The 23,852-nt window shown below is 47.1% G+C and overlaps 5 protein-coding genes across 6 annotated transcripts in view; 4 read left to right on the top strand and 1 right to left on the bottom strand.

Annotated features, from left to right (window-relative positions):
* Positions 1–23,852, bottom strand: part of LOC126558178 (probable serine/threonine-protein kinase DDB_G0267686) — a 213,276-nt gene that overhangs the window by 55,128 nt on the left and 134,296 nt on the right. The window lies entirely within an intron of this gene.
* LOC126559990 (keratin, type I cytoskeletal 9-like) overlaps positions 1–23,852 on the top strand; it is a 101,826-nt gene that overhangs the window by 54,325 nt on the left and 23,649 nt on the right. The window lies entirely within an intron of this gene.
* Positions 132–9,761, top strand: LOC126559158 (actin-binding Rho-activating protein). Its single transcript, XM_050215272.1, has 4 exons — positions 132–211; positions 8,038–8,180; positions 9,280–9,439; positions 9,516–9,761. Exons 1-4 carry the CDS (start codon positions 167–169, stop codon positions 9,738–9,740), a joined length of 573 nt encoding a protein of 190 aa, XP_050071229.1. The 5' UTR covers positions 132–166; the 3' UTR covers positions 9,741–9,761.
* On the top strand, positions 12,038–14,254 carry LOC126557259 (uncharacterized). The gene is made up of 2 exons (XM_050212967.1): positions 12,038–14,048; positions 14,122–14,254. The coding sequence occupies exons 1-2, from the start codon at positions 12,046–12,048 to the stop codon at positions 14,249–14,251; spliced, it is 2,133 nt and encodes a 710-aa protein (XP_050068924.1). The 5' UTR covers positions 12,038–12,045; the 3' UTR covers positions 14,252–14,254.
* Positions 15,519–21,711, top strand: LOC126559764 (kelch-like protein 5). Its single transcript, XM_050215938.1, has 6 exons — positions 15,519–15,693; positions 17,726–17,786; positions 19,285–19,846; positions 19,921–20,739; positions 20,816–21,151; positions 21,637–21,711. The coding sequence occupies exons 1-6, from the start codon at positions 15,522–15,524 to the stop codon at positions 21,709–21,711; spliced, it is 2,025 nt and encodes a 674-aa protein (XP_050071895.1). The 5' UTR covers positions 15,519–15,521.

Here is a 23,852-nt window from a genome sequence, read left to right as displayed (position 1 = left end):
TGCACCACCCGGAGGTGACACTGCAGGTGATTCCGGTGGCGAACCGAACGCAGTCGATCACGGCGCTGCTGATCGTGAGGTGTGCGAAATTGTTGGACTTGCCAGTCAACCGGAGCAGGACGTCCGGCAGCAGGAAGAAGTACAGGAGCTCGATCGTATACACAAGATGACGGACGTAGCACACGAACTTGGCGCACTTCGATTGATTGTGGTAAGTAGCTAAAGTGTATCAGCTCAGACATCTTATTCTCACAAAGAAACAAAAAAATCGCCGCCACGCTGGCTGCGGTGCGAAAATTTTTGGTTCCGAAAAACCCGCTCAACAGTGCACGGTACATTCCGGGATCTGTAAATCGGGGTTAACAATTTGCGGCCAATTAATGTGGTGTGTTGTTCAGCGGGTGTGTGTGTGTGTTTGAATTGTTTGGTAAACAATCGGTGAAATCGGTTCGGTGAGTGGTGTTGCTTGTTTTAGCCGGCGGGATGGTTGCATTCTTTCTCCAGCTCATTAGTTCTCCGCCAAAACCTTGCGCCAACAACACTTCCTGCCTGGCAGAAATTGTGAACAGGGCAGACAAGATGTTAGGGGGTGTCTGTCTCAAGTGTCTGTACGGCTATAAAGAGGGAGAGAGCGTAAATACACACACACACACACGCACACAGAGCTCCACTCAGCAGTTCCAGTTTCGAGTGGAATGATTGGTTCGGAATCGGATGCAATTGGACATAGTGCAGATGATGATTGCGGTGGAAGGAAGAAAAAACACTGGCCAACCAGCAGTAGTAGGTCAGCGGTAAAGATCAGCGCACAAAGTGAGGCTACTAATTATCAGCGGGGGGACGGATAAAACCTGGGAAGATGCGAATAATGATGCACCTTCGTAAAGTGAGGCCTACCGCCGTGTATATAGATTTATTGACCGTTAATTGAGCAAATGGTACTTCGGGGTGTGTGCTTTTATTATGAACGGGGAATGGTTGGGATCTGCAATCGGATCATAACCCACTTCAATACGATAGGTCCAATACGTTTGTCCAGATTATGTCATAGAATCGTTGGGCGTATCGTTGGGATCTCACGAACTTTGAAGCCACACCGAAACACACCTGAGTGAGTAAGGGCCTGAAAAGTCGTCGTAAGCTCGTCAGGAAATTCTTGCAACACGCGTTACAACCATCCAACCATCCACAACACTGGTACATATAAAAAAAGAAGTCATCATAAAGCTGCGAAATGGACCGCTCCGTAACTGGGTGCATTACACCTCTGAAAGTGATCTTCATTCGCTTAAAGTAATCTATTATTACACCTTCTTTTATGCCCTGCCGAGGCGGCACCTTAGGAAGGAGAGGTTCATGGAGATGATGCATGACGATGACCCGAATTAGTCCGCAGTTTTTCAGCCGCAGGTCTGTTGGATGGAATGGGCAGATCACTTACATAAGATTAGCACCGGTTTTGACAAACATCCGGACCACCACCGGACAAGACAGCAACCGGCCAGCAAATGAGTTCACGCACGAAGAGTACACCCCGTGCGACGAGTACTACTCTGACGTCTAAAAGATTGACGTGTTACTTCGTGACACGTTTGACGGGCTATTTTTATGTTTGTTCATTCCCTTTTTTCCAATGGGCAAATGATTTACAATGTTTTGCGGTGCTGGGACAAATAAATATAGATATCCCCCCCGTTAAGGCAATACACCTGTGACACCGATGCTCTGGGTGACCTTCGTGCCGGTGCATATGGTGTGTGACAGTCGATGGAATCCAGCTTGCACGAAAAGAATACACGAGGAGCGCTGTAATGACCTTGCCGGTAATGTACCGCAACCAGGATGTGTCGGTGTTTGGATCGAATGCGCTACTAACCTTCCAACTGGTGCCAATAGGCGACTCGAGGTAGCGATCATTGATCTCACTCATCTCGCGATCACCATGTGCCCGATCAGGTCCGATCGTTGCGAGATCGATTGTTAGCTGACTGATGGCAGCTAGTGACAAGCAGCTCAGTTCGTATTACTACGCGCTACCTTAAGCAGACACGCTTGGTTTCGATCGATTTACGGTGGTGATCTTACCCTTTGAGTCTCGCGAAAAGAATGTCTACCACCAGAAGACGCAGCTCCGTCACGATACGGCTGTCCGAAACGCCTGTAAGTGTGCTTACTTTGTGGAGAGTTCACATCCATTCTTCCCTCAAAACAGTTTCCCTAGTCCTAGTAACAGTGCGTGGTGCAGAGAGAAGAAGAGAAAATACCGCCAGCAGAACAGAACATGCCACAATCAACCCTAACAGCGGCTCGATCAGCTGAATCTGGTTTTGTTAATCGTTTCGAAGCACCACAGAGAGCTCTTGATTCTTCGTCGATTCGGCGAATCGCTTAGCTGTGGCGGTGATGAAGGTGCGCAGGGACCACGCTTACGGGAATGTGCGCCCGAAATAAAACACTCATGGCTGGCGTGTGATAAAAGAGTGAGTTGGTCATGAATTTTTCACGTTTTTCCCTTGTGCTCGTTGCTAGGTGACGGCGCGGTTCCGCATCATTTCACAATCGGCTGGCGAGACATTTGATACAAGCGTACGGGCGGTCGACAGGTGGACGCCATGTTTGGCGTCATCGAAGATCATTTCCTGTGCGTCTTTCGGCGTCACACGTGTCCATACCATACCGCATGTGGGATGCTTTTGATCGATTTCCACACGTCAGCGGGCAGACGTGTTCCGATGGAGTTGGAGGACTCGCAATTCCGTTCAGCGTGAATACGGCAAGATAAATAAAGTCGCGCGTCTTACGGATCTTGCGGGAATCCTCAAGCGACGATGCCGTGTTTTGGCATACGATCGGCATTCCATTGAGGTTATGAATAAGTTCGAAACGGATGGCTATTTTTAAAACGCCACTCGAAAATCAGCAGAACCAAGGCGAAATGCTCGGGCGTGTGGTAAGCAGAAGCGAGTGCGCATGTACCGTCGTTTGGGAAATCGTCGGCACAGGGCTTCGAACTTGTACTTGAACTTTTCCGATCGCGATCGCGGAGCGTGCAAGATGTCCGCCCTGAGGAATCGCTGCCAGTGTGTGGCGGTGTGGACAGATTTATCTTGTACATTAATTAGAGCTCGCTACCGCTACCAGTGGTGCTCTAAGTTCAAGGGAGCTAGCTAGTTAGTCGTGGCGTGAGGACAGCGCCATGTCGCTGGACGCGAAAATGATTGATTTTTCCTGCTGTTTTTTGTTTAAATGTTTCAAACAACAACATTTCCCTCTCTCCATCATTCTGTGTTGCATAAGAAATACGCTAGTGAAGCTCCTGAATGGTTCGAACGAATTGGCAATGAAAATGGGCTGCTTGGTACGAGTACCGGAATTTTACTCCCAATACCGGGTCCTTCGTTGGGGTGATCGCGCCTACGAGACGAGTTTGTTATTTATAACCGAAAGAAACCGTTTTGTGACGGTGCTTTACGGCTAAAACATGCAAAAGCATAATTAATTTTGTTGTACAGGGAAAACTCCTCATACAGCTCGTGATCGTGGTTGGAATGTCAAGGACACTTGGAGCCAAACATATTGTTGACAGATTACAACGTTTTTTTTCTCTTTCACTCTCTTTAAAAAAAAACCATTTTTGTTAGTTAAATGAGCTACAATACTGTGCAATCAGTAGTCAAACGGATGTGCCAGTATTCGACGTGAAAAGCGCAGCTGACGGATTGACTAATGATGTGGTGCGTGTCTTGCATAATGGGCGTGCATGATATATCGCCGTGTACTACAAAAAAAGTGGACACTTTGATCTTGCGTACCTCAAACATTGATTGACGGAAGAAAGGCACTGCTGATAACATAATGCACAACGCCTATTTCCGCATTTCCGATGTCGTTTTCTGCTTTGAGGTGATCTTTAGCTTGATCGGACGCTGAAGATCACGCATTGAAGCGTACCGAGAGGTTACTCGCCTTCACTCCTAACAAACAAAAAAGCTATAAAATATGTATAATCAAGCAGCATACGTAACGTAATTGAAGATCGTCGACTTGAATGCCCTCGGGGCGGCGGACCTAAACTTTACTCTTGTTTTCGTAGCTGAAGGGTGTGAGGCCGCTTCAGAGGCTGCTTTCTTCCGCGCGTACTATCAATATTAATGTTCATTTATCATTCAAGCAAGTAAACACCAAAAAATGAACCTCCAAAAAACATTTGCGCGAAAGCGAATGGAAACAGTTTTCTATTTTTATTTTGTGTGTGGCTGCTCGATGGAAAAGCTCGTTTTTTTTTTTTTTGGTAATGAAATGGACGCGCACGGACAACAAATGTTAAGGTGCCAATTAGGCTTGTACATATACAGAGAGCGACCTGAGACTATCACGGGTATCCACTTCCGGTTGCCGCGTTGTTTGTTTAACAATTAAAAACGTTGAGCTTAAGCAAGCGTGTGGTGTGCGAGAGGTTGCGTTTTCCCTTGAAAGGGGAGTCATTTTTTCGGGCGAGCTTTCTTGAAGGTACCATTCGTTGTTATTGCCAAAAAATTGGAGAAAGTTAAAGCCATTTCCAAATGGGACTGCCGGAAAGCTATTCTAGGGCAAGCACTATAAAGCTGCGCAGCTTGATGCGCCTTTGAAGAGCTCAAGAACATCCACTTAACCTCCACCAAAAGCAAACGTTCTTCAAAAGCCAAACACCAAACTGAGTAGAATTCCAACCAAAGCGTCTGGTGCAGCAAGTCACGCGATCAACTCCATACTTCTTATATCTTTGTTGCCGGACGTAACACGCCGAGGAACCACTTCAACAGGGGGTTTTGTCCAATTATCGCTTGCGCTAGATGAAGATAGCATTTGCCTTGTACGGCTCCCATTCAGGCGCACTATCTATCCATCTATCTGCGGCAGCTAATGCGATAGTTTATCACACTCGGAAGCTTTAGCCAAAACCAATTTCTCCCCCCGAAAGAGCGCACCGAGTTTTCGAAAGCGAAAGGCAAAATTTGCAAACAGTCAGTTTGATTAGATTAATTAGAAGAGACACACACAAAGAGCAAAAAAAAGCTGCCAAAAACAGCATCACATAGCTGATGGGGAAGCTTTCTACAATGAGGGTTGCCATCTGTTCACACACTGTTTGGTGCCGCTCGCTGGGAACGATCAGCGTGTTGAGAAAGTGTCTGTATCGATCGTGTGCGAGGAGAGTATAGTACTTTTCATTTATTTCTGGCCTCTGCCTTCATGTGCTAATCGAATCATTAAGCTTCAATGAGCCCTCAAAGACGCTCGAGGGCTGAAAGCCCACCGTAAATGACCTACAATCGAAAGTGAATGAGTGAGAAGCGGCTGGCCGGCTAATCCCGTTGGATGCTTAAATAGCAACACCACGGGAGTGTGTTCTCTGGTGGGCATTAACATACATCTTTCAATTGATTCCTTCTGTTTTCCCTCATAATGGAGGATTGAATGCTTGGAATAACACTCTCGGCGGAGAAAACACAATTACCCACTGGTCAGTTCTTCGTGTGTGATTTCTTAAGCTCAATATTGAAGCAGAAGTACCGTCCCATACATTTTCTCCTAATGAGATGGAAACATAATTTTATTCTCATTGTTTGTTCTGCTGATCAGAAAGCTTGTAGTTCGAGGAGGCACTCAGCTGAACGTTTTCTTTCCCATCGGCCATCGCTTTTTTTTTTTTTTGTTTTGCCGTTATCCGAGTGGGCAAACCAAAATCGAAAGTTCAACGGGAGTAAGTGATGATTTCATATTTTCCATTCCTTGGGAGGTCTGGCTTAGCATTAGAAAAAAAAAATGCGCCATTTCCCTCATTAACACGCCATCGGCGGCTGGGAAAATGCAGACACACACTCGCACACGTTTATGGCATGGTGGGTGATCTTTGGCTGAGAGTGGTGAAACCTGCAAGCACTAGATCACTTTCGATGTATTACGCTTACGTTGCATCGGACCTGATATCAGCTGTCACTTGGGATGGGCCTCGCAAGCTCAGTGCTTTAGTGTGAGAAAATGTCTGCCGAATGATTCGTTCGTTGTCTAGGAAGGTTCTCATGGGTCTCTTCGGAAAGTATTATGCACCATCAGCGTTGTGATCATCACTTTTAATGGCGTAATAAATGGAGCTTCAGACCAGCTTTCACCGGCGATCAGTCTTCTGATGACACTCCCGACTCGATGGCTTCATTATGATTATATAAATCGGCCCAACATTTGCACAAACCCCTTGTATGGAAGTACCTTGGAGAAAATAGCAGGCTCGTCCTTTTTTTTGGCGTTCGTTTCCTTACTTCCACACACGAGATTCACCTCAGTGGCACGTGGGTCAAGCGTAACGTGCCTGCACGCATGCAGACTTTTGCACCGAGCAATGGCTCATCCATAGCCCATCCGGTCGACTGACCCCGAAAAGGGTCTGCCAATCAATAAAAGCTTCCGACGCGCCGTAACGATCAGTTTGTTACGTTCGATCATTCGAGCGGTAAAGTTCTAGCAAAGGCAACACAACGGTTCTCTTCTTCCTTGGCTGAAGAACAAAGCAGTCCAGCAGCAGACCCTTGCGCACAGTACAGTTGCTTTGTGTGTGTGTGTGGCAAAGGGGCTGTGCAGACGTGTAGTAGAACGCCACCAAGTTTACACTCAGGTGTCCTAGAATGGGTGGAATTGTGTCGCGCGTATTTCGCAGTGCTCCCGAGCATCCTAACTGTCAAACGTGTCAGCGTAGCTGCTGCATCTGTCTCGATGCTGGGCTAGAGCTGACCCAGCGTCGTCTCCTGAGGTTGGAAGAACGGGAGCTTCGGCGCAGTCGACCGGGCAGTCGTGCCAGCAGACGGTTCTTGAGCGACGAGGAAGAGGAGGAAGAGGAACCACTGGAACAGGAGGAGCAACCGCGGACGCGTCCTGCCTCGCGCCGCTCTCAACGCAGACCGGCCGCGCAACGGCCCCGACGTCCAGCACAGTCGGAACCAGAGGTGGAACCTGAGGAACCAGAAGAAGAGGAGGAAGAGGAAGAGCCTCAGCCACGTCAAAGACCACGTGCTCGAGCGACGGTTCGACGACAGGCTCCGGCACGCCGTACTCAACGACGTGCACGTCCTCAACGGCAGCAACAGCAAGAACAGGAAGAGGAACCGGAAGAGGAACCCGAACCCGAACCAACTCCACGTCCTGCACGTGCTTCGCAGCGTGGTCAGCAGCAACGGCAGCGAACACAGCAGCGTCGTCAGCGCCAGCAGCAACAGGAAGAACCGGAAGAGGAAGCTAACGAAGAGGAAGAAGAGGAGGAAGAGGAGCAGCAGCCACGTGCGGGACGACGACAGCGTACAAATCGTGCTCAACCTGCAAGACGTCAACCTGCTCGCCGTCGTAACACCCCTCCGGAAGAGGAAGAAGAGGAGCAGGAAGAGGATGAACCGGCAGAGGAAGAGGAGGCCCCACGACGACGACAGCAGCGTGGTCAGAGAAATCGTACGCAGCAGCGTCGTCGTACGCAACAGCGTCGTCAGGACGAGGATCTTAGTACAGGAACCGAAGATCTCGAAGAGGACGAAGAAACGGGCCGTGAAGCACGACTGCGTCGTCTCGAACGTCGCTTGCTACTCGAGGAGGATCACATCCGGGAGCGAATTCTGCGCGAGGAAGAGCTGCGCCGTCAGCGGTCGTGCCGTCGACGACATCAGCAGCAGCAGCAGAAGTACCAGCTATCACTCGATCGCCGTCAGCAGCGTGACCCCGAGCCGGAAGTAGTACGTGGTCCGAATGTACGCCGTCTGGTCGCGTGTTACGAGTTGAAGCGTAGCGATATTAGCGAAACCGACGCACAATCCTTGCAGAACCTGTTCACACACGTGGATGACCATCCGATGTGTCGTTCCGGGGCCCGTTCGCCTGACCGATGCTGTACTAACGATCGTTCCTTGTAAACTCCTGTTTTCCAATTATTTCTAAAACCACTAACGGAATGCTGACCCCAAGAATGCGCCACTAATTCGGATACTGTTTCTTTCCATCTCTCTTTTTTTTCGCCAGGACTCCCCACTCTCGTCGAAGGTGGCCCTGTTTAACCAAACAGCCCAGAGCCATCGGGAATCGCAACTCTCCAATCCGTTCTCCGATGCACAGGCGACGCGCGGCATGGCAAGGCTACAGATCAGCAAGGAGGAGTATGGCAAGTAAGTGTACACCGACTCAACTGGCGGGCAAGGACGCGCGATGGAAAAGCATGGATCACCTCGACATTGTTAGGGCGCTGCACGCTCGCGCCCGTACCCTCCGTCTGCTAGCTAGCTTTCCGTTCTAACCCTGCCGATCAGCACCGATCGATCGCGATCGCGAGTGTAATCATCAATCAATATGCTAACCTTACGCCCAATGTTTGGAGTTCCGTGCAGCTTGCGCGAGAGCGAAAGTGGTGCACACCTATACCTTCGGTCCAGTGATTAATGCGCCCTACTAGTTTTAGTACTTCCCGCGCAAAAAACAGTCTTGCCTTCGCTTATAGCCAGACGATCGTCGATTTCTGTGTCTGTTATTATTGCTTTAGACCACTGTACTTTAGCTTGAAGCGTTGGCTAATGTGATGTAACCTAGTGATAGTCATAATCACCAATAATCGTAGGGCAATTGTACCTTTTGCTTCCTATTACTACTACTTCTACTACCACTACTCTAGTCTCTGTCACACACACACACTCTCTTTCTACTCGAATGACATGCTCGGCTTCTTCATGCGTTTCGAACACGATTTACATCCTTCCCAACTCTCAGTCTACGGCCGTAGTGGGCGTTTCTAAGCCAGTGAGGTACTCCAACCTTCTTTTTCTTCTTCTTCGAGCAACGTCTGTTATGCGCATTTATGATACTTGGCTTGGATTCGTCGTAGCACCCTTGAGGAATTGTGGTGCGTTGCATCGTTATCGAACAGCGGAAGCATGATCCTAATGATCAGTTTGCACCATCACCACCTACATGTACAGTCGCATTTCTTTGACTTTCACACGAGAACTGCTAAACTAGTCACCAAGAAGTTGCCTGTGTTTGTTAGTTTCATGTACCTTTTCCCCCCGTTGTCAGGCGAGGCAGTTCCAATAGCTTCCGTTCCGTTTTCTTTTTAAAGCTATTCTTTTTAACCAATAAAACCGTATTTAACAAACTGCTTAGTATGTAAGTGTATATACTCTAATACCGCTGTATGTGTTCTATTTTTAATCGCCCCCAAATACTAAATCCGAATCCGGTTCTGCCTTCTCGTTTGATTTCTCCTCTCCGTAGACCTAAAGCGGGCAGTCTTACCGAATATCGAGGTAAGAAGGCCAACATACAGGTGTACCAGGAAATGCTCGAACTCTGCCAGGTGATCGACTGCGATGGTAAACCGGTGTCTAAGAAGAATCCCGACATGAAAATGATTTACTTCGGTGAACTGTTCAATGTACGTATCGGAACTGTCTTTTTGCTTCGAGAGCCTTCATAATGACGTCTTTCCTTCCTTCTGCGGCCTCTTACAGATATACACACACATCAACGATAAGCTGGTCGGATTGTTGTTGCGTGCCCGCAAACATGACCTCATCCAGTTCGAGGGTGAGTGTCTGTTCCAGCGCCGCGACGATCACGTGCCGGTGTATCTCACCAAACCGATCACCCAGATCCGGGACATTCTTGTCGGCAAGCAGACGGAAATTCGCCGTAGTTTAAGTCCTAACCCACAGCCTACCAATATGTTACCTTAATAAGGGTTTAGCAGTAATAGTAACGAAGCGTAAGTGTAAGGGAAAAACCGAGAAGACGCTGTCACTTCACCGTCCGGAGCATACCTTCCTGCGGGTGGTGGTACCGAGTGAACGCACTTGTATGAACGGAAAAGCGTGAAAGATGCTTGTGAATGAATGTGTGCTGAGTGTGACACCTAAGAGGATCGACAAGATGGCCGGAAAACTAACACCCCAAAACGGCAAGTGACACGTTTTTTTTTGCCACACAATTTGATCTGTATATTTTGGTAGCTGATGATCGATGCTAGCTAGTTAGTTGTTACGAAGGTAATGAGTAGTCGTGGTTCCAATTGACTGTTACTTACCACACGTCGTCACGTCCTCGTGTGTGACCAACACGGAACCAAACACGTGGTCGAAATTGTTTTTGTTTTTTTTTTCTGTTTCGAAGTTCTGTTATTGTTTTTCGTCTGTGTCGTTTTCGTGTCGAGCGCATTCGTTCGATCAATTCCAGGGATGTATACCAAATATACTAAACAGTTTAGCAGCATACGTTTATACCCGACACAGCAGCAGCACACACACATACACATGCAGGATGCTGTCGGAGTTGAGCTGGAGAAACAATGTTAGGAACCAAATTAGTAATAGTAGCGCTAAGTGGGAAGAATATTGCCTATAGTAGGGTTATTACTAGCTTCCAAATTTAAATCGATCCTTTAGTTTACTTTTTTTGAATGAATTTTCTGTTTGCTCTCAGTTCCAATTCCCTCCTTCTATTTTGTCCGTTTTGATTAGCTTTCCAATCCGCTTGTCAGTAGTGACAGTATTAAGATTTAGTGTTTAAGGTTCTCACCAAACCCCCGCCGGAACATACACGAATGCACAACAATAAGTTGAGTAGAAGTAGTGTGCAATAGGATCGTGTAATAGTCCCTCTTCTCTAACGCGAAACTCTACGGAATGGGTGTATGTTTGATAGAAACAAAAAACATTTGCAAGAAAATAATAAAGAAAAACGGAAACTCAATCTCGCATCGGATGCTGGCTTGTGGCTTGTGGCCAAGGTAAATGAAAGAAAAAGCATTTTGTTGTGTAAGCTGGGCTTCCTGTGAGATCTGAAAAAGAAATGAAGATGCACGACGGTTGCGGTTCTCATGCTAAAACACTCTCAATGGCATAATGTCTATGCATTAGTACGGGAGAATGCAAATAATTGAATACAATGTACTTTGCCTAGTGGGTAATCGGTAAGACAAATGCATGCTCGTTGCGTTGAATCATTAAGTGCCCATTATGACTGCAATTAGTGCGTTCAAATGCTGCATTCACAAGGGGAAAAAATGTATTACACGCTAAATAGAAAGCTGGATTTAGCTAGTCTGCTGACATATTTATTATGTGATGTAAGCTGTGAAGTCTCGTTTTGAACCAGGAGGAATTGCCAGAGCCTGGGAACAGAGCGTACAAGAGTTATTTGACGAAAGTTCTTCTGTGAGATCAATTGTGATCAATCAATTAATATGACCAGTAGTGATGGGTAGTGAGCTCTAGAGCCACCAGGAGGCCTCTCTTCAATAAACTGAGGACTTTGAGTGGGCTCTTCTTAATTAAAAAATTAGCTCCGCACTCTTCTCAAATTCAAGGTATATTCCACTAGTAGGAAAAAAAAAACTTCGTCTACATCACCGCTTTAATTTATTCGTCTTCATCCTCATAAGGTCTTCGCCCTCAGCAAGCGCGGAGCTACCTTTTTCCGAGCCGGAGTCCGTAACTTTACTGAATAAAGACGCAAGGAGAATGAACCTCGATCAAGCTGATCTGTTTGATTATGAGAATGCCAAACCCTTGCTTCAACAATTTGAAATCATTAAATAAATTTTACGGTATTAGATATTGAAGCGCTCAGCTAATGCATGGATGGACCAAATGGGGTTCAATCGGTTGTTTGCTGCTGTGAATGGAATTGTCTAGAAATGCATTAGCGTACTTGTCATACCATTGAAATCTGCTTTATATGGATCGGGTCAAGAAGCGGAAGCAGCGATGAAAATTGTTCAATATTTTAAGGACTACATCGTTAACTTTTATAACGGAATAAAAAAAACTTTAGTACTGATTTTGAAATTTGAAACTTTCGTTTTTAGAACAATATCTGCATACCGCGCGACCACCGTGCGAGCGAACTGTGCTAACAACTGTCAACGTAAATGTCAAACAATACAGCTCGGAAAAACATCATTTGCAACGCCGCGAAAAGTGTGTCGTGAAATATTGGCTCATTGTTTAATTTACAAATAATACTTCCACCTCGCCGTGTACGATGGCGGACGAAGGTAACGAGGACAGCTGGCTGTACGGTAATTCGGGCCAGGATGGACCGGCGAACGATTCAGCAGCTACCACCGACGCCGAACCGCTGACACTCGGTAAAGACACCGCGCTATGGGATGAACCGGACGATTCACAAACCGCGACGAGAGATGCCGGTGAGTTGGATACAAAACGGCGTGGATCGAACGAGCTGAACAGTGCGCCGGATGGAGAAAATGGGCTTTCCGCTCAGGACCAGCAGTGTGATGATAATGCGATGGATTCGAGTGATTTACAGCAGCAGAGCAAGCGAGATCATCGGGATGCAAATGTACCGGATGAGAGTTTGGATGATTCGCACTTGATGGACGATGACCGAACGGAAAGTGAACTGCGGGAGGAAGAACGGAGTGCGGTTCGTAAACAGGCGGAAGCTGCCGAAGCTGATAAAGCCGATGGTAATGAGGAAGGAGATGGGAAGACCGATGCGAAGGATAAAAAGGATTCCGGCGATGGGAAGGACAGTGAGAATGAAGGACAAAAGGACAAAGGCGGCTTGAGCGACATGGAGAGCGATATTGATAGTGACGAGGACGATGATATTAATGTCGTGATCGGCGATATCAAATCGGGCCCAAGCTACAACATCATCAAACAGCGCGGCCCCATAATGCCGAACCAGACGGCTGCAAATGCGGCGGGCGTAACGGACAAAACGAAACAACCGGCGGGGAAGTTTAGTATGGAAGAGTTTGAAAGCGTTGGCATGATCAATGGTGTGCCGGCGCACGAGTTTAGCATTGACTCGCTGGATGAAAAACCTTGGCGGAAACCGGGTGCGGACATTACGGATTACTTCAACTACGGTTTCAACGAGGAAACGTGGCGATCATACTGCGAGCGACAGAAGCGAATGAGACAGCACGAGAGTGGCGTTGGAATGGCAGGATTAACGATAAACAATCCACAGGCATCGGGACCACCGATGGGAATGATGCGCGATATGAGACGGTCGGGCGGCCCAATGGGTGGTGGACCGATGGGTGGACCGAGAAAGATGAACGGACCGATCGAAGTGATTGGTGGTGGTCCGGGAGGTCCAATGGGTGGTGGTGGCCCGATGGGAGGCGGTAGTAGTGGTGGTAGTGGTGGTGGTGGCGGTGGAGGTGGAGGAGGACGACGGGGAGATGATGGGATGGCCATGTCGAGCCAGCCGAAGGAGAACGTCATTCAGGTGATGACGGCGGACCGTCGGGAGTACAGTCGAACGGTGGTCGGCAACAAGTACGACCCGTCGATGGGTGGCGGTGGTCCACCAGGATTCGGTGGAGGGCCGTCAGATTTCTACCATCCCGAACCAGATTATGCTGACTATTACGATCCGATGCAGGAATCCCAGTGGGGAAATGATAACGGAAATTGGCAACCGTCCGGCATTAAAACGCTAACACCCGGCCCACCGATGATGCACCCGGGCATGGGTGGCATGGGCCAGCAGCAGCAACAGCAGCAGCAGCACATGGACATGATGGGACCGGGCGGCGAACGGATGGTAATGCCTCCCCCACAGCAGATGCAGCAGGGCATGGGGCCGGGACCGGGCATGGGTCCAGGCGGTGGACGACTGCATCCGCCCGGAATGGGACCGGGGGGACCGCGGGGTGGCGATATGCGCAATCCAAACGACCGCAAGCGAGGAGACCCACGTGAACGGGATCGTGATCGTGAACCGCCGCGTCGAGATCGTGATCGAGACCGTGGACGCGAGCGAGAACGGGAGCATGAGCGGGATCGTGAACGTGACCGGGAACGAAAAGATCGCGAACGAAGCGATCATCGATCGGAGCGAGATGCTGCAAACCACGCCACACCGAAGGAAGAGCCGCCAGTAGATCCTGTGCTCGGTGCTGGTGGTCCGTCCGTACCACCAGTTGTAGCAACGGGTTCTGCATCGTCTTCCTCACGCGACGATAAGGATAAACGTTCCACGAAGCCGGATCGTCACAAGGATCGGTAGGTGATTATTTAGTATTATTTGTGAGATAGATAAATAATTGTTATTTTTGCTTTCTGCGTGTTTTTTTAGCCACCGAGAACGGTCCCGTAGTCGCGAACGGTCCAAATCGCGACGTTCCGATCGGAGTCGAGAGCGCGAGCAGCGACACAGCCGAGATAAGAAAAAGTCCTCCCGGAAGGACAAAGAGGATGGGGAGTGAAAAGGGAGGCCAGATTGGAGGTGCTTCAATAAGAAGTGGTTACATAAATATTATTGAACTTTAGAGTAATAGTAACGGGAGGTACCGTTTGGTAAAACAGATTCAAAAGGAAACAGATTATAGCAGCATTGTTCCGTTGTAGTACGGAAAAAAGAAGACAAATTTGAGCCACGTAATAAGTCGGTATGTTAGATGTAAGCTATCAGATGAATGTTTTCGTACATTGTAGGTAAAATACAGAATATTGGAAACTGGGAAAAACATTTTCCTCAAACCACAAAATGCAAATCTAGTTCGCGTTTTCTTCGCTGTTGCTTTGAAACTGAGAAAAACCGGCGCTTACGGGCGTGTAAACGGAGTTGAGCGATCCACCTGACAGATTGTTTACTTTTGCAACCGATTGCTCGCACACACGCACACTCTCTCGCGCGCGTAGGGCAAAAGAAAACAAAAACAAAAGCTCCATTGCGTTTTTCTTCACGAACAGCGCGGAGCACAAAGAAAAGTCAAGACGCGCGATGTTGCTTTTAACGCCACCACCAGGTCCACCTTTTTCCCGCATCCTTTCGTGAATCGTGCGTTGCCGTTGTGTGCTGTGGTTGGACGGAGCGTAGGGAAACTGGTGAAGTGCGACACAAACGGACACGCGGGTGTGACTGATGGGGAAAAATGCATTCCGCGTAATCATTTTGTTCATTTGTAAATACGATGCAGGGTGATACAGGAAAATAGAATTCCTTCCCCACCACCATCCGCCACACTCGTAGGGTAGCAATCTGGGAATCTGGCGGTGCAGTTCCTTGTGAAGACAGTCGTGAAGACGAAGGCACGATTGGTTCGTTCATTCTGGTTCCGTCTTCGGCAGTGGCAAGGCGTACCACTTATCCAGGCAGCAGCATAAAGCGCTGAGCGAAGCGGACGTTCTGAGGGATAGAGTTCGCGGGGTCGTGTTGACATCTCCAGCAACAATTCACAGCAGAAGTGTGTGTTCACGGAAGTGTTTGGTGTAACGGAAAGTGAATAGTTTTTTTGGTGATTTTGTATTACTAGACATGCCAAGGGTTGCTAGGATTATGAAAACAGGCATTTAATAGTGAGCAGAACAAACAGTTCTTACGAATAATCAAAACAAGCGTGTGTCTTCTTGCCTCGGACGAGGAACAGGAACAAGTACAGTACAAAACCAGTAGCAACAGCGACAATTTAGGACATCCAGGATCCAAGTTTTCTACCTCTTTCCAACCCACACATATACGCACAGGATAGCAAGATGAGCAACGAATTGTCCTGCAAGGGAAGCCCCACATCGAGCGCGAGCGTTCGCGCCAGTTTGGCAACGGACGAGAGCCACTTCAGCCTGGCCAGCCTCAACTCGTCCGTCAGCCAGGACGAGTTCTTCCGGTGTCGCGATCACTCCGATCTGGTGCTAAAGCGCATGCAAGGTACGTAAAACCTGTACTTATTTCCCATCCTCCACCACGCAACCCCTATTGTTTTCAGGTCAACGGACGATCAGATCGGTGGCTTTAGCGGGGCAGGTTCAAGGTCTCCTTCTTCCAGTCGCCAGTTTGGTTGCAGCAGCAAATGAAGCAAGTTTCTTTACCGCGTAACCATATTGGGAAAGATCGGCTCTGTGTGTTTCTGTTACTGTTTCGAACAAGGAAGTATATACGATCGCGAATGGTTGGCTGCGAAAAAAAAACCACAGTGGCGTTGAATCATCATCGCTTGGCTCGCCAACGAACTGGTTAGTTGGAGCTTGGAGTTGGTTGTAAAAGAGCATATTGTTTCAAAAGAGAACACTCTTTTTTGAAAGTTGCGAATTTGTTGAAACCATCCGTAGCCATCGTACCGATACGATCTCGAATTTATGGAGCGTCATAAAATGTGTGACATAATTTCAGTTACACATTACATTGTTTTGGATGTTTGTAGTGAATAGAGGCTACAATATTTGATTAAATTTACGTTTTGGACATTGGACACACATACATTACATACAGGGTTTTCCAGGTCTATAACTTCCAGAAAAATCACATCTGAATGATCTGAATCTGAGGAACAATGTTCACTGTAACTAGGTAGTTTTCCTAGTTTTAACTTTGAAGGTGTATCAACCTTGACCAGCAGCAGAATGATCGGAAAAGTGCCTCGAATAGAGTTTAGTCGAAATATTCGAATGTTGGAAGTCTCTTCCTATCGGCTTAGCCGCTCATTTTGAATGTTTGTCCATAACTCTGACAAAGAGGCCTCCGACAAGGGCTTCTAGAAAATATTTTAACTCTCTTGTCCAGAATCTCCTTCACACAGGGCGCAAGATGCGGAAGCTACAAGCTTATCAGGCTCACGCTTTTCCATTTGCCAACATTTTACGATCCAAAAACAGCCTCCATTAACTACCTTTCGTATAAACGTTGAGGTATAACCGGTGATCAAGAAGTGTCTCGTTTTTCTTGAATCTTTTGTGGGATATTGTTACTTGTTGTATGAGTTCGTGAAATAATTTTTGTGCCAATGGAATTTATTAAACAGCTGGAAGTAATAAATTTTTTTTTGAAATTCCTTTCGGGAACTGAACATGAAATTCGGCTATGTTATTAACTTTCTAATTCTCTTAGATGGCTTGTTTTCTTCATCTTTAGCGGTGTAATAGCAGGATGTATTAGTCTGCCACTTAGGGCTTTTTCGGCTTTGAAACATCGTTTCATTCACTCGCGGTTTTGCGATTTAAATTGTGCAAAGCAAATTGTGTATGACCATGTGAACACATTTTGGCTAGAATACTGACCCAGCAAACCCTAGAACACACAAAAAAATACTCAAATTGATACTTAAAATCGAACACGAGACGAACTGAGAACCATTCCCATTTCTCATAAATAAACGGTCTTAAGTAGTTGCCGGAATCCAATTATCTAAAGCAAACACAATCGGCTTGTCTCTTTGTGTCTTATGGATACCATCGTCGGCGGCACGATACTAAAACGAAAGGGCACCTCCCCCCGTTTACAAAGACAAAGCGAAGTTGAGCTGAACCTTGCCGAAGGTTTCTGAACCTTTTTACGTCTGCTTCACCGGCAGGAGTCCGGAGGGTGTTACGAGTACCGGAAGGGTGCCATAAACATGTTACTCTCGGCAGCAAGCATGATGAACGATGGACAGATTTTCCTGGAAACATAAACCAACTCCCGAAGGAGCGTTAACCACATCGAAACCCTTCCTCAAAACAACCGTACTGTGTGTACCCTAAGGGGGGACTAGGGTTTTCCGAGGTTTTCTCCTTGTATTGGCTGCTGCACGAACGTACAAAACGGGAAATTCTAATTACTAATTATACCGACGACTGACGACTCCTAGTTGCAGATGTCATTCTTCCCATCCAACTGACTTGAGCTTCCATCGTCGTCGTCGTTCATGTTCTTTCTTGTTGCAGAATTTATTAATCCAACGTTTCTGGTACTGATCTATTTACAGACTACCTCCAGAGTGAGAAGCTTTGTGATGTGGTGCTGATCGCCGGTGTCGACGGTCGACGGTAAGTCTGGCAGATGGCGCATTTACCTTACATCCCGAGACAGAGCGCCCGTTCAGAGAGAGAGAGAACTCCACAACAAGAAACAGAAGCAATAAGGGACAAAACAAAACAGGAAACAACGATCTTAACCTTTCCCAACTCACTACAGAAAATGGTTCTGTTTATAAACATTCATCGCGCCCGTCGCCATGCCCGATGCCCGGCGTTTTGATCCGTCCCATTCGAGTGGTGGAAAATTCGCCACACGCAAATGCACGCTCGGTTGCTTCCTAGAACCGTGGCGATGCCCACCGGGCTTTGTTGTCTTGCACGAGCAAATACTGTAAACACTCTCTGTCTCTGTGTGTCCACCGTTTGACGGCGACGAGATCACGAGAAAACGAGCGAAATTAAATTAATTTACTATGATGGGCTGACCGACGGACCGGCCGACCGGGTGCGAACGGGTGAATCTCTTTCTCTTCCTGCGCGTAATATACGATGATTGTGTCTCGTATGACTCTCGCCAGTCAGTGCGCGTTTGTCTGTCGTCCGAAAGGAGGACCTCATCGTCTATTAACGTGCACTTGACCTCTCTACCTCGGTGCTGCACTTTTTTTGCTTAACGACTATGTTGGATGCGATAAAAGGACGGAATTCATTCATGGCAATTTGATGACGTGCCCTTTGTCGGACATTGTTTTGAATGTTGTTGTTGCTGGTTTACTTAATTGTCGGACGCTGTATAGGCTTAATCTTATGCAAGAGAATCTTGAAAGGCAGGTTGAGAGTTAATCCTGCGCTTTTGGTGAAAGTATTTATCAATTTCAGTCCTTTTTTTATCCTGGCGATAAATTGGAACTTGAAAAAAACCTCTACCAACGTTGGCGTATACCAGCTAGTTTTAATGACCCTTTTGCATGGTTTTATTTACTCCACGTAGCCTGATAGTTAATGTTTTCTATTGAAGATCACAAGTGAGATAGGATAGGGTCTTGTCGTGTCAGAGATGTTCTTATATTTCTACGTGTAAAAAGACTTGACGAAAATAAGGGTTCCTTGCAGAAGGATTTTCTATTGGCTTAACGATCTGCTAAGGTAAAGCCGTCTATCTTATGACTTATGAGACTATATGATGCCACTTAGTCGGATAGTCAAGCCTTACTACGGGGATTTAATAACCGGCTGGATCGGACCTTTAATAACCTGGCTGGCCCAAACTCGATCTCAAAAAGACCCTCTTTGGGAAATTGCGTGCTATCTATCTCCTTAGTATAAGCAATAAAGCAATACGATCGACAACTATCGAATGCTCCGCCTGGATAAATGTCTGCTATTTAGGCAGAACCGGATCGAATTAATGATCTGTGACTTTGTGTCATTATTATTCAGGGACTTGTTGGCAATTTGTGAAGTTAACAAGCTCTTCGCCGGTCCTCCGACAACTGGTTCCAAACAAACAAATTCTTCTATGGCTTTTCTTAACTTCCTCTCCATCATTCCACTCCATCAATACCAGAATACCAGCCCACCGATTGGTGCTATCGGCCTCATCTGCCTACTTCAGCGCAATGTTCACCGGCCAGCTGCGCGAAAGCCAGCAGGAAGAAATCACCCTGCAGGAAGTGTCCGGCGACGCGCTAAACTCCCTCATCCAGTACTGCTACACCGGTGCGATCGAAATCCGCGAGGACACGGTCGAAACGTTGCTGGCCACGGCGTGCCTTCTGCAGCTTAGCACGATTGTCGGCGCGTGCTGCAACTTTCTCGCCCGTCAATTACATCCGTCCAACTGTTTGGGATTTTCGCTGTTTGCCGAGCAGCAGGGCTGCACCACACTGCTCAAGTTGGCCACCGCCTACACCTGCCAACACTTTCAGCAGGTGTGGAAGAATCAGGAGTTTTTCATGCTAGATGCAGCCCAGCTGGCAAATCTGCTGCGCAGCGACGATTTGAACGTGCCGAACGAGCAGGAAGTGTTTCATGCACTGATGGCCTGGATCCAGTACGATGCCGAGGGCCGGAAGCGACACATTCCGGAGCTGTTGGCCTTGATCAAGCTGCCGCTGTTGCAACCTTCGGTGAGAGCGTCCTGCTTACCGGAAGCCTTTGAAGATTTTTTGCATTAACCAAACTCTTTTTTTTGCAATTTTAGTTCATAGTGGATCACGTTGAAGCGCTCTGTGGTGGAGCGAACGAATGCCAACAGCTCGTAATGGAAGCGTTCAAGTGGCATCTGATCCCCGGGCGACGTTCGCAGATTGCTACCTCTCGCACCCGGCCTCGCAAGTCAACGATGGGCCGCCTGTTGGCGGTCGGTGGCATGGATGGACACAAGGGTGCGATCAGCATCGAGAGTTACGATCCACGGTTGGATAAGTGGACGCTGTTGAAGAATATGCCGACGCGTCGGCTACAGTTCGGTGTGGCCGTGCTGGAGGACAAGCTGATCATTGTCGGTGGTCGCGATGGACTGAAGACACTGAATACGGTCGACAGTTTCGATCTGAACACGATGTGTTGGAGCTCTTTGGTACCACCGATGGGGACGCCTAGACATGGGCTGGGAGTGGCCTTTCTGGAGGGTCCACTGTATGCCGTCGGTGGTCACGATGGTTGGAGCTACCTGAATACGGTCGAAAGATGGGATCCTTCGGCACGCACCTGGAGCTACGTGGCGCCAATGTCGGCGATGCGATCGACAGCCGGTGTAGCCGTGCTGGGTGGCCGCTTGTACGTTATCGGTGGTCGGGATGGAAGCGTTTGCCACCGGACGGTGGAGTGTTACGATCCACACACCAACAAGTGGACTTTGCGTGCGCCAATGAACCAAAGGCGTGGTTGTGTTGGTGTTGGCGTACTGAATGGGTTCTTGTATGCGCTCGGAGGTCATGATTGTCCGCCAAGTAATCCGGCCGTGTGTCGAACGGATACTGTCGAACGTTACGATCCAACAACCGATACATGGACTCTGGTAAGTTGTTCTATTGAACGATTTTAAGTAACAAATAAAATTCTCACCGGACCTTCTATTTCCGCCATTTTTTCAGATCGCTTCACTAAGCGTCGGCAGGGACGCGATCGGTGTGAGTGTGCTGGGTGATTTTCTGATCGCACTCGGTGGGTACGATGGCATCCAGTATCTGAAGATCGTCGAACAGTACGATGCCGAAACGAACGAATGGACACCGATCGCATCGGTCAACTATAGTCGTGCCGGGGCGTGTGTCGTCGCGATATCGAACAGTTTCACCAATCCGGCATCAACGACCGGTGGCGTTGCGCTTCCTTCAACGAGTGCCAACCCTTCCTCACCGAACAATGCGATTGCTTCGTCGTCGTCCTCTTCCGCCGTGAATATTCCGGTGGCCAACAATAGCACCACGGTTTAGTACCTTCCAGATACATTCTTCTCCCCAGTGTGTTGCTTTTGTATCGGTTTTAGTGCGCTTATAGTTCCAAGTGAGGCTAACTTTCCTGTAAATTTTCATGCTCTGCTCGTATATCTTTCTAGGAGAAGCACACTAATACATTTTAAATGCATTCCGATAAACTCACATCAACCAAAAACTGAAGCATTCCGCCTAACAGTATGTTTTGCATGAGCCGCCAATGTGTGTTTTTGTGTGTGTGTCTCTGATTTGCATATCCATTATTGTATAAGCTAACGTGTGATTTATGGACGTTTAAATACCAATTTCCTTAACATTTACGACCGTTTATCGATGATGAGTTTAAATTATTCTTTGTTTTGTTCTGTTTCATTTCATTTCGTTTATCTCATGGACATTTGTTCCATGTATATATACAATCCATTATTCAATCTTTTGCCGGACACATATACACACAAAATCATCACTACCAAAATCAGGGATGGCGCGGAAGTACCAGTGCCAGCAACTATTACTATCGCAGACATTTCCGCATTTGTGATTACTACGTGTAGAGGAAAATGTTTAAAGATGGACGAAATGCGAGACGAATCGAGATTTTAGGACAAGATTTCATTGTATGTACTACTACTACTACTGCTGCTACTATTACTACTATTGGAGAAAATGAGAATGGGATAGAATGGGAAGGATATTATCGGTAGGGTTCATTTTCATCGCAACGTTTGGAAGCTGGACTGTGATTTTAGTTTTGGGAACGGATGAAACTACTGCCCCACACTACCTTCTACCTGCACTACTCCACTAAACACACCTGAAGAAGCCTTTTGATGCACACAGGATACGAATATCAGGATGCCAAAGAACCGATATGTCACGCGTGTGATTCGATTTAGTAGCTGCGAACGTGCCCTCCCCCTCAAACACTCACACACACACATACAAGTGAGAGATTTAGTTTTTGATTTTTCGCATACAACGGCTCTACGTGTTAGTCACATTGCTTCCACCATAGCAACCAGGCAAGTTCACATCACTAGGCAACTGGCAGCGGATTTCTGCACCACAGCAGATCCAGATTGAGTGGTGTGTATTTGATGTATGGTAGGGATGGATGGATATTACTTTTTGAAATCGTATTTTCTTTGCTCTATAATGGAACATAAAAAAACAACATAGAAGTTAGTATGTAAACATAAGTAACAGATGGAATTATAAATAAACAAAACACTTTCACAGTGTATATATAATTTTGTGACGAAAAATGGTTATGTTGTTTACTTACAAATACCTCCGTAACAATTTTCATTCTCCTTTGGCCTAAAGGGTGTTAATCGGGCGCCCTTTATGTCATCCTTTGAAAGCGCGTTACGAGCCTCATCCTGGAGAGCCTGGAAAATTCCTTCCTTCAATGCCTTCAGATCACGGTTGATAAGATGATTGCTATAGCTCTCGCCGCAACAGGACAAGGGACGTGTAGCACAGACAGTCCATTGCAAGAGAACCTATGACATGAGAGTCACTGCCCTAGAACCCGTAGCTGTTTCTTGGTGTGATGTCCAAACAATATTCTTCTGAACATGTCCAAGCTCTACGCTTGCCATTGCTGCGCAGAACTTGTCTATCCCTTAGGAAATCTGTTTTGAGGTGAACTTGCGGGTCGTCATCGGTAGCTTCCTTCTCGCAGCCACCGCCACAGCCAGGTGGTTAACAGTTCGGAGCCAAAAAAAAAGCTTTAAAATCTTCATTGCTTAAGTTAGAGATCTAACAATATAAATCTATGTATATATTTCTGTATAACAATTTATTCTTCGTGCTTCTGCTGTGCTGCTGTGTTCGCCCTGGAACATTTTCAGTCAACCACAAATCCGAATCTTCCACGGGTAGGTTCTTCGGACGCAGTGACCGATGTACAGTTTGTGAGCGATATTGATTTAATTCTGGCTTTGTAACTACCACAAACCTTACATCTGACCTCACTATCGTACGGGTTCCCTAGTTCAGGTCGCTATGTGTTTCATCTGAGTGTGTATGTGTTTGTTAGTTTTGCGTATTAGATTTTTCGGCCTGCTCGTACCCTTCTTTTTCGGTGTCCGCTGTGAAATGATGAAGAAAATACGATGATGGATGAACCGAATCTTTGGATTGAGAAGGAAATTTAGAAAACACGGAGTCTTTTATCTATATCGATAGCAGCAGACGGAGTCTGAGGGGATAAAATGATGGGGTGCGCTCATTGGTAGAATTCATTAAAATATCATTGCAACGTAAACTTAACAAACAAACCAATAACCTATTTGTAGCAAAAGGCGCACATGCACACACACAAATGCAATACCTCCTAATAAACATTCTCCTTGAAGGGATCGTTCTTGCTCGTTTCTCTTGGTGAAACGCGTGCTAAACAACACATCGAAAACATTCGTTAAATCATTAATCAGGGTCAATAGAACTATAAGAAACGATCCGCTAGGTGGATCGGCGGCTGAAGGCGATCCTGCCCTCTCCTTGTCTCTCTCTCTCTCTCTCTCGGCAAGAAATGCATGTGCGCACGGGTCGTGAAGAATTTCATTCCTCTTCGTTTCCCGTTCGTGCGCCGTTGCCAAAACTCTATCAATTTAAACATTGAAGTACCCGCATTCGATTTGACGCCAGAATACCCCAACAAACAAAATATCGCAGGATGATGGCAGAA

Source organism: Anopheles maculipalpis, chromosome 2RL, assembly GCF_943734695.1.
Source record: "Anopheles maculipalpis chromosome 2RL, idAnoMacuDA_375_x, whole genome shotgun sequence".
Taxonomy (NCBI): domain Eukaryota; kingdom Metazoa; phylum Arthropoda; class Insecta; order Diptera; family Culicidae; genus Anopheles; species Anopheles maculipalpis.
Note: the sequence above shows the minus strand (reverse complement) of the source record. Positions and strands in the feature narration are given on the sequence as shown.

Excerpts from the sequence above, each read along its gene's own strand:
- LOC126559158 (XM_050215272.1), top strand. The coding sequence starts at position 167 with ATGACGGACGTAGCACACGAACTTGGCGCACTTCGATTGATTGTG. Across the intron at positions 8,181-9,279 it reads AGCAAGGAGGAGTATGGCAA|ACCTAAAGCGGGCAGTCTTA; the intron begins GTAAGTGTACAC and ends TCCTCTCCGTAG. Across the intron at positions 9,440-9,515 it reads ACTTCGGTGAACTGTTCAAT|ATATACACACACATCAACGA; the intron begins GTACGTATCGGA and ends GGCCTCTTACAG.
- LOC126557259 (XM_050212967.1), top strand. The coding sequence starts at position 12,046 with ATGGCGGACGAAGGTAACGAGGACAGCTGGCTGTACGGTAATTCGGGC. Across the intron at positions 14,049-14,121 it reads CCGGATCGTCACAAGGATCG|CCACCGAGAACGGTCCCGTA; the intron begins GTAGGTGATTAT and ends GTGTTTTTTTAG.
- LOC126559764 (XM_050215938.1), top strand. The coding sequence starts at position 15,522 with ATGAGCAACGAATTGTCCTGCAAGGGAAGCCCCACATCGAGCGCGAGC. Across the intron at positions 15,694-17,725 it reads GGTGCTAAAGCGCATGCAAG|ACTACCTCCAGAGTGAGAAG; the intron begins GTACGTAAAACC and ends ATCTATTTACAG. Across the intron at positions 20,740-20,815 it reads CAACCGATACATGGACTCTG|ATCGCTTCACTAAGCGTCGG; the intron begins GTAAGTTGTTCT and ends CCATTTTTTCAG.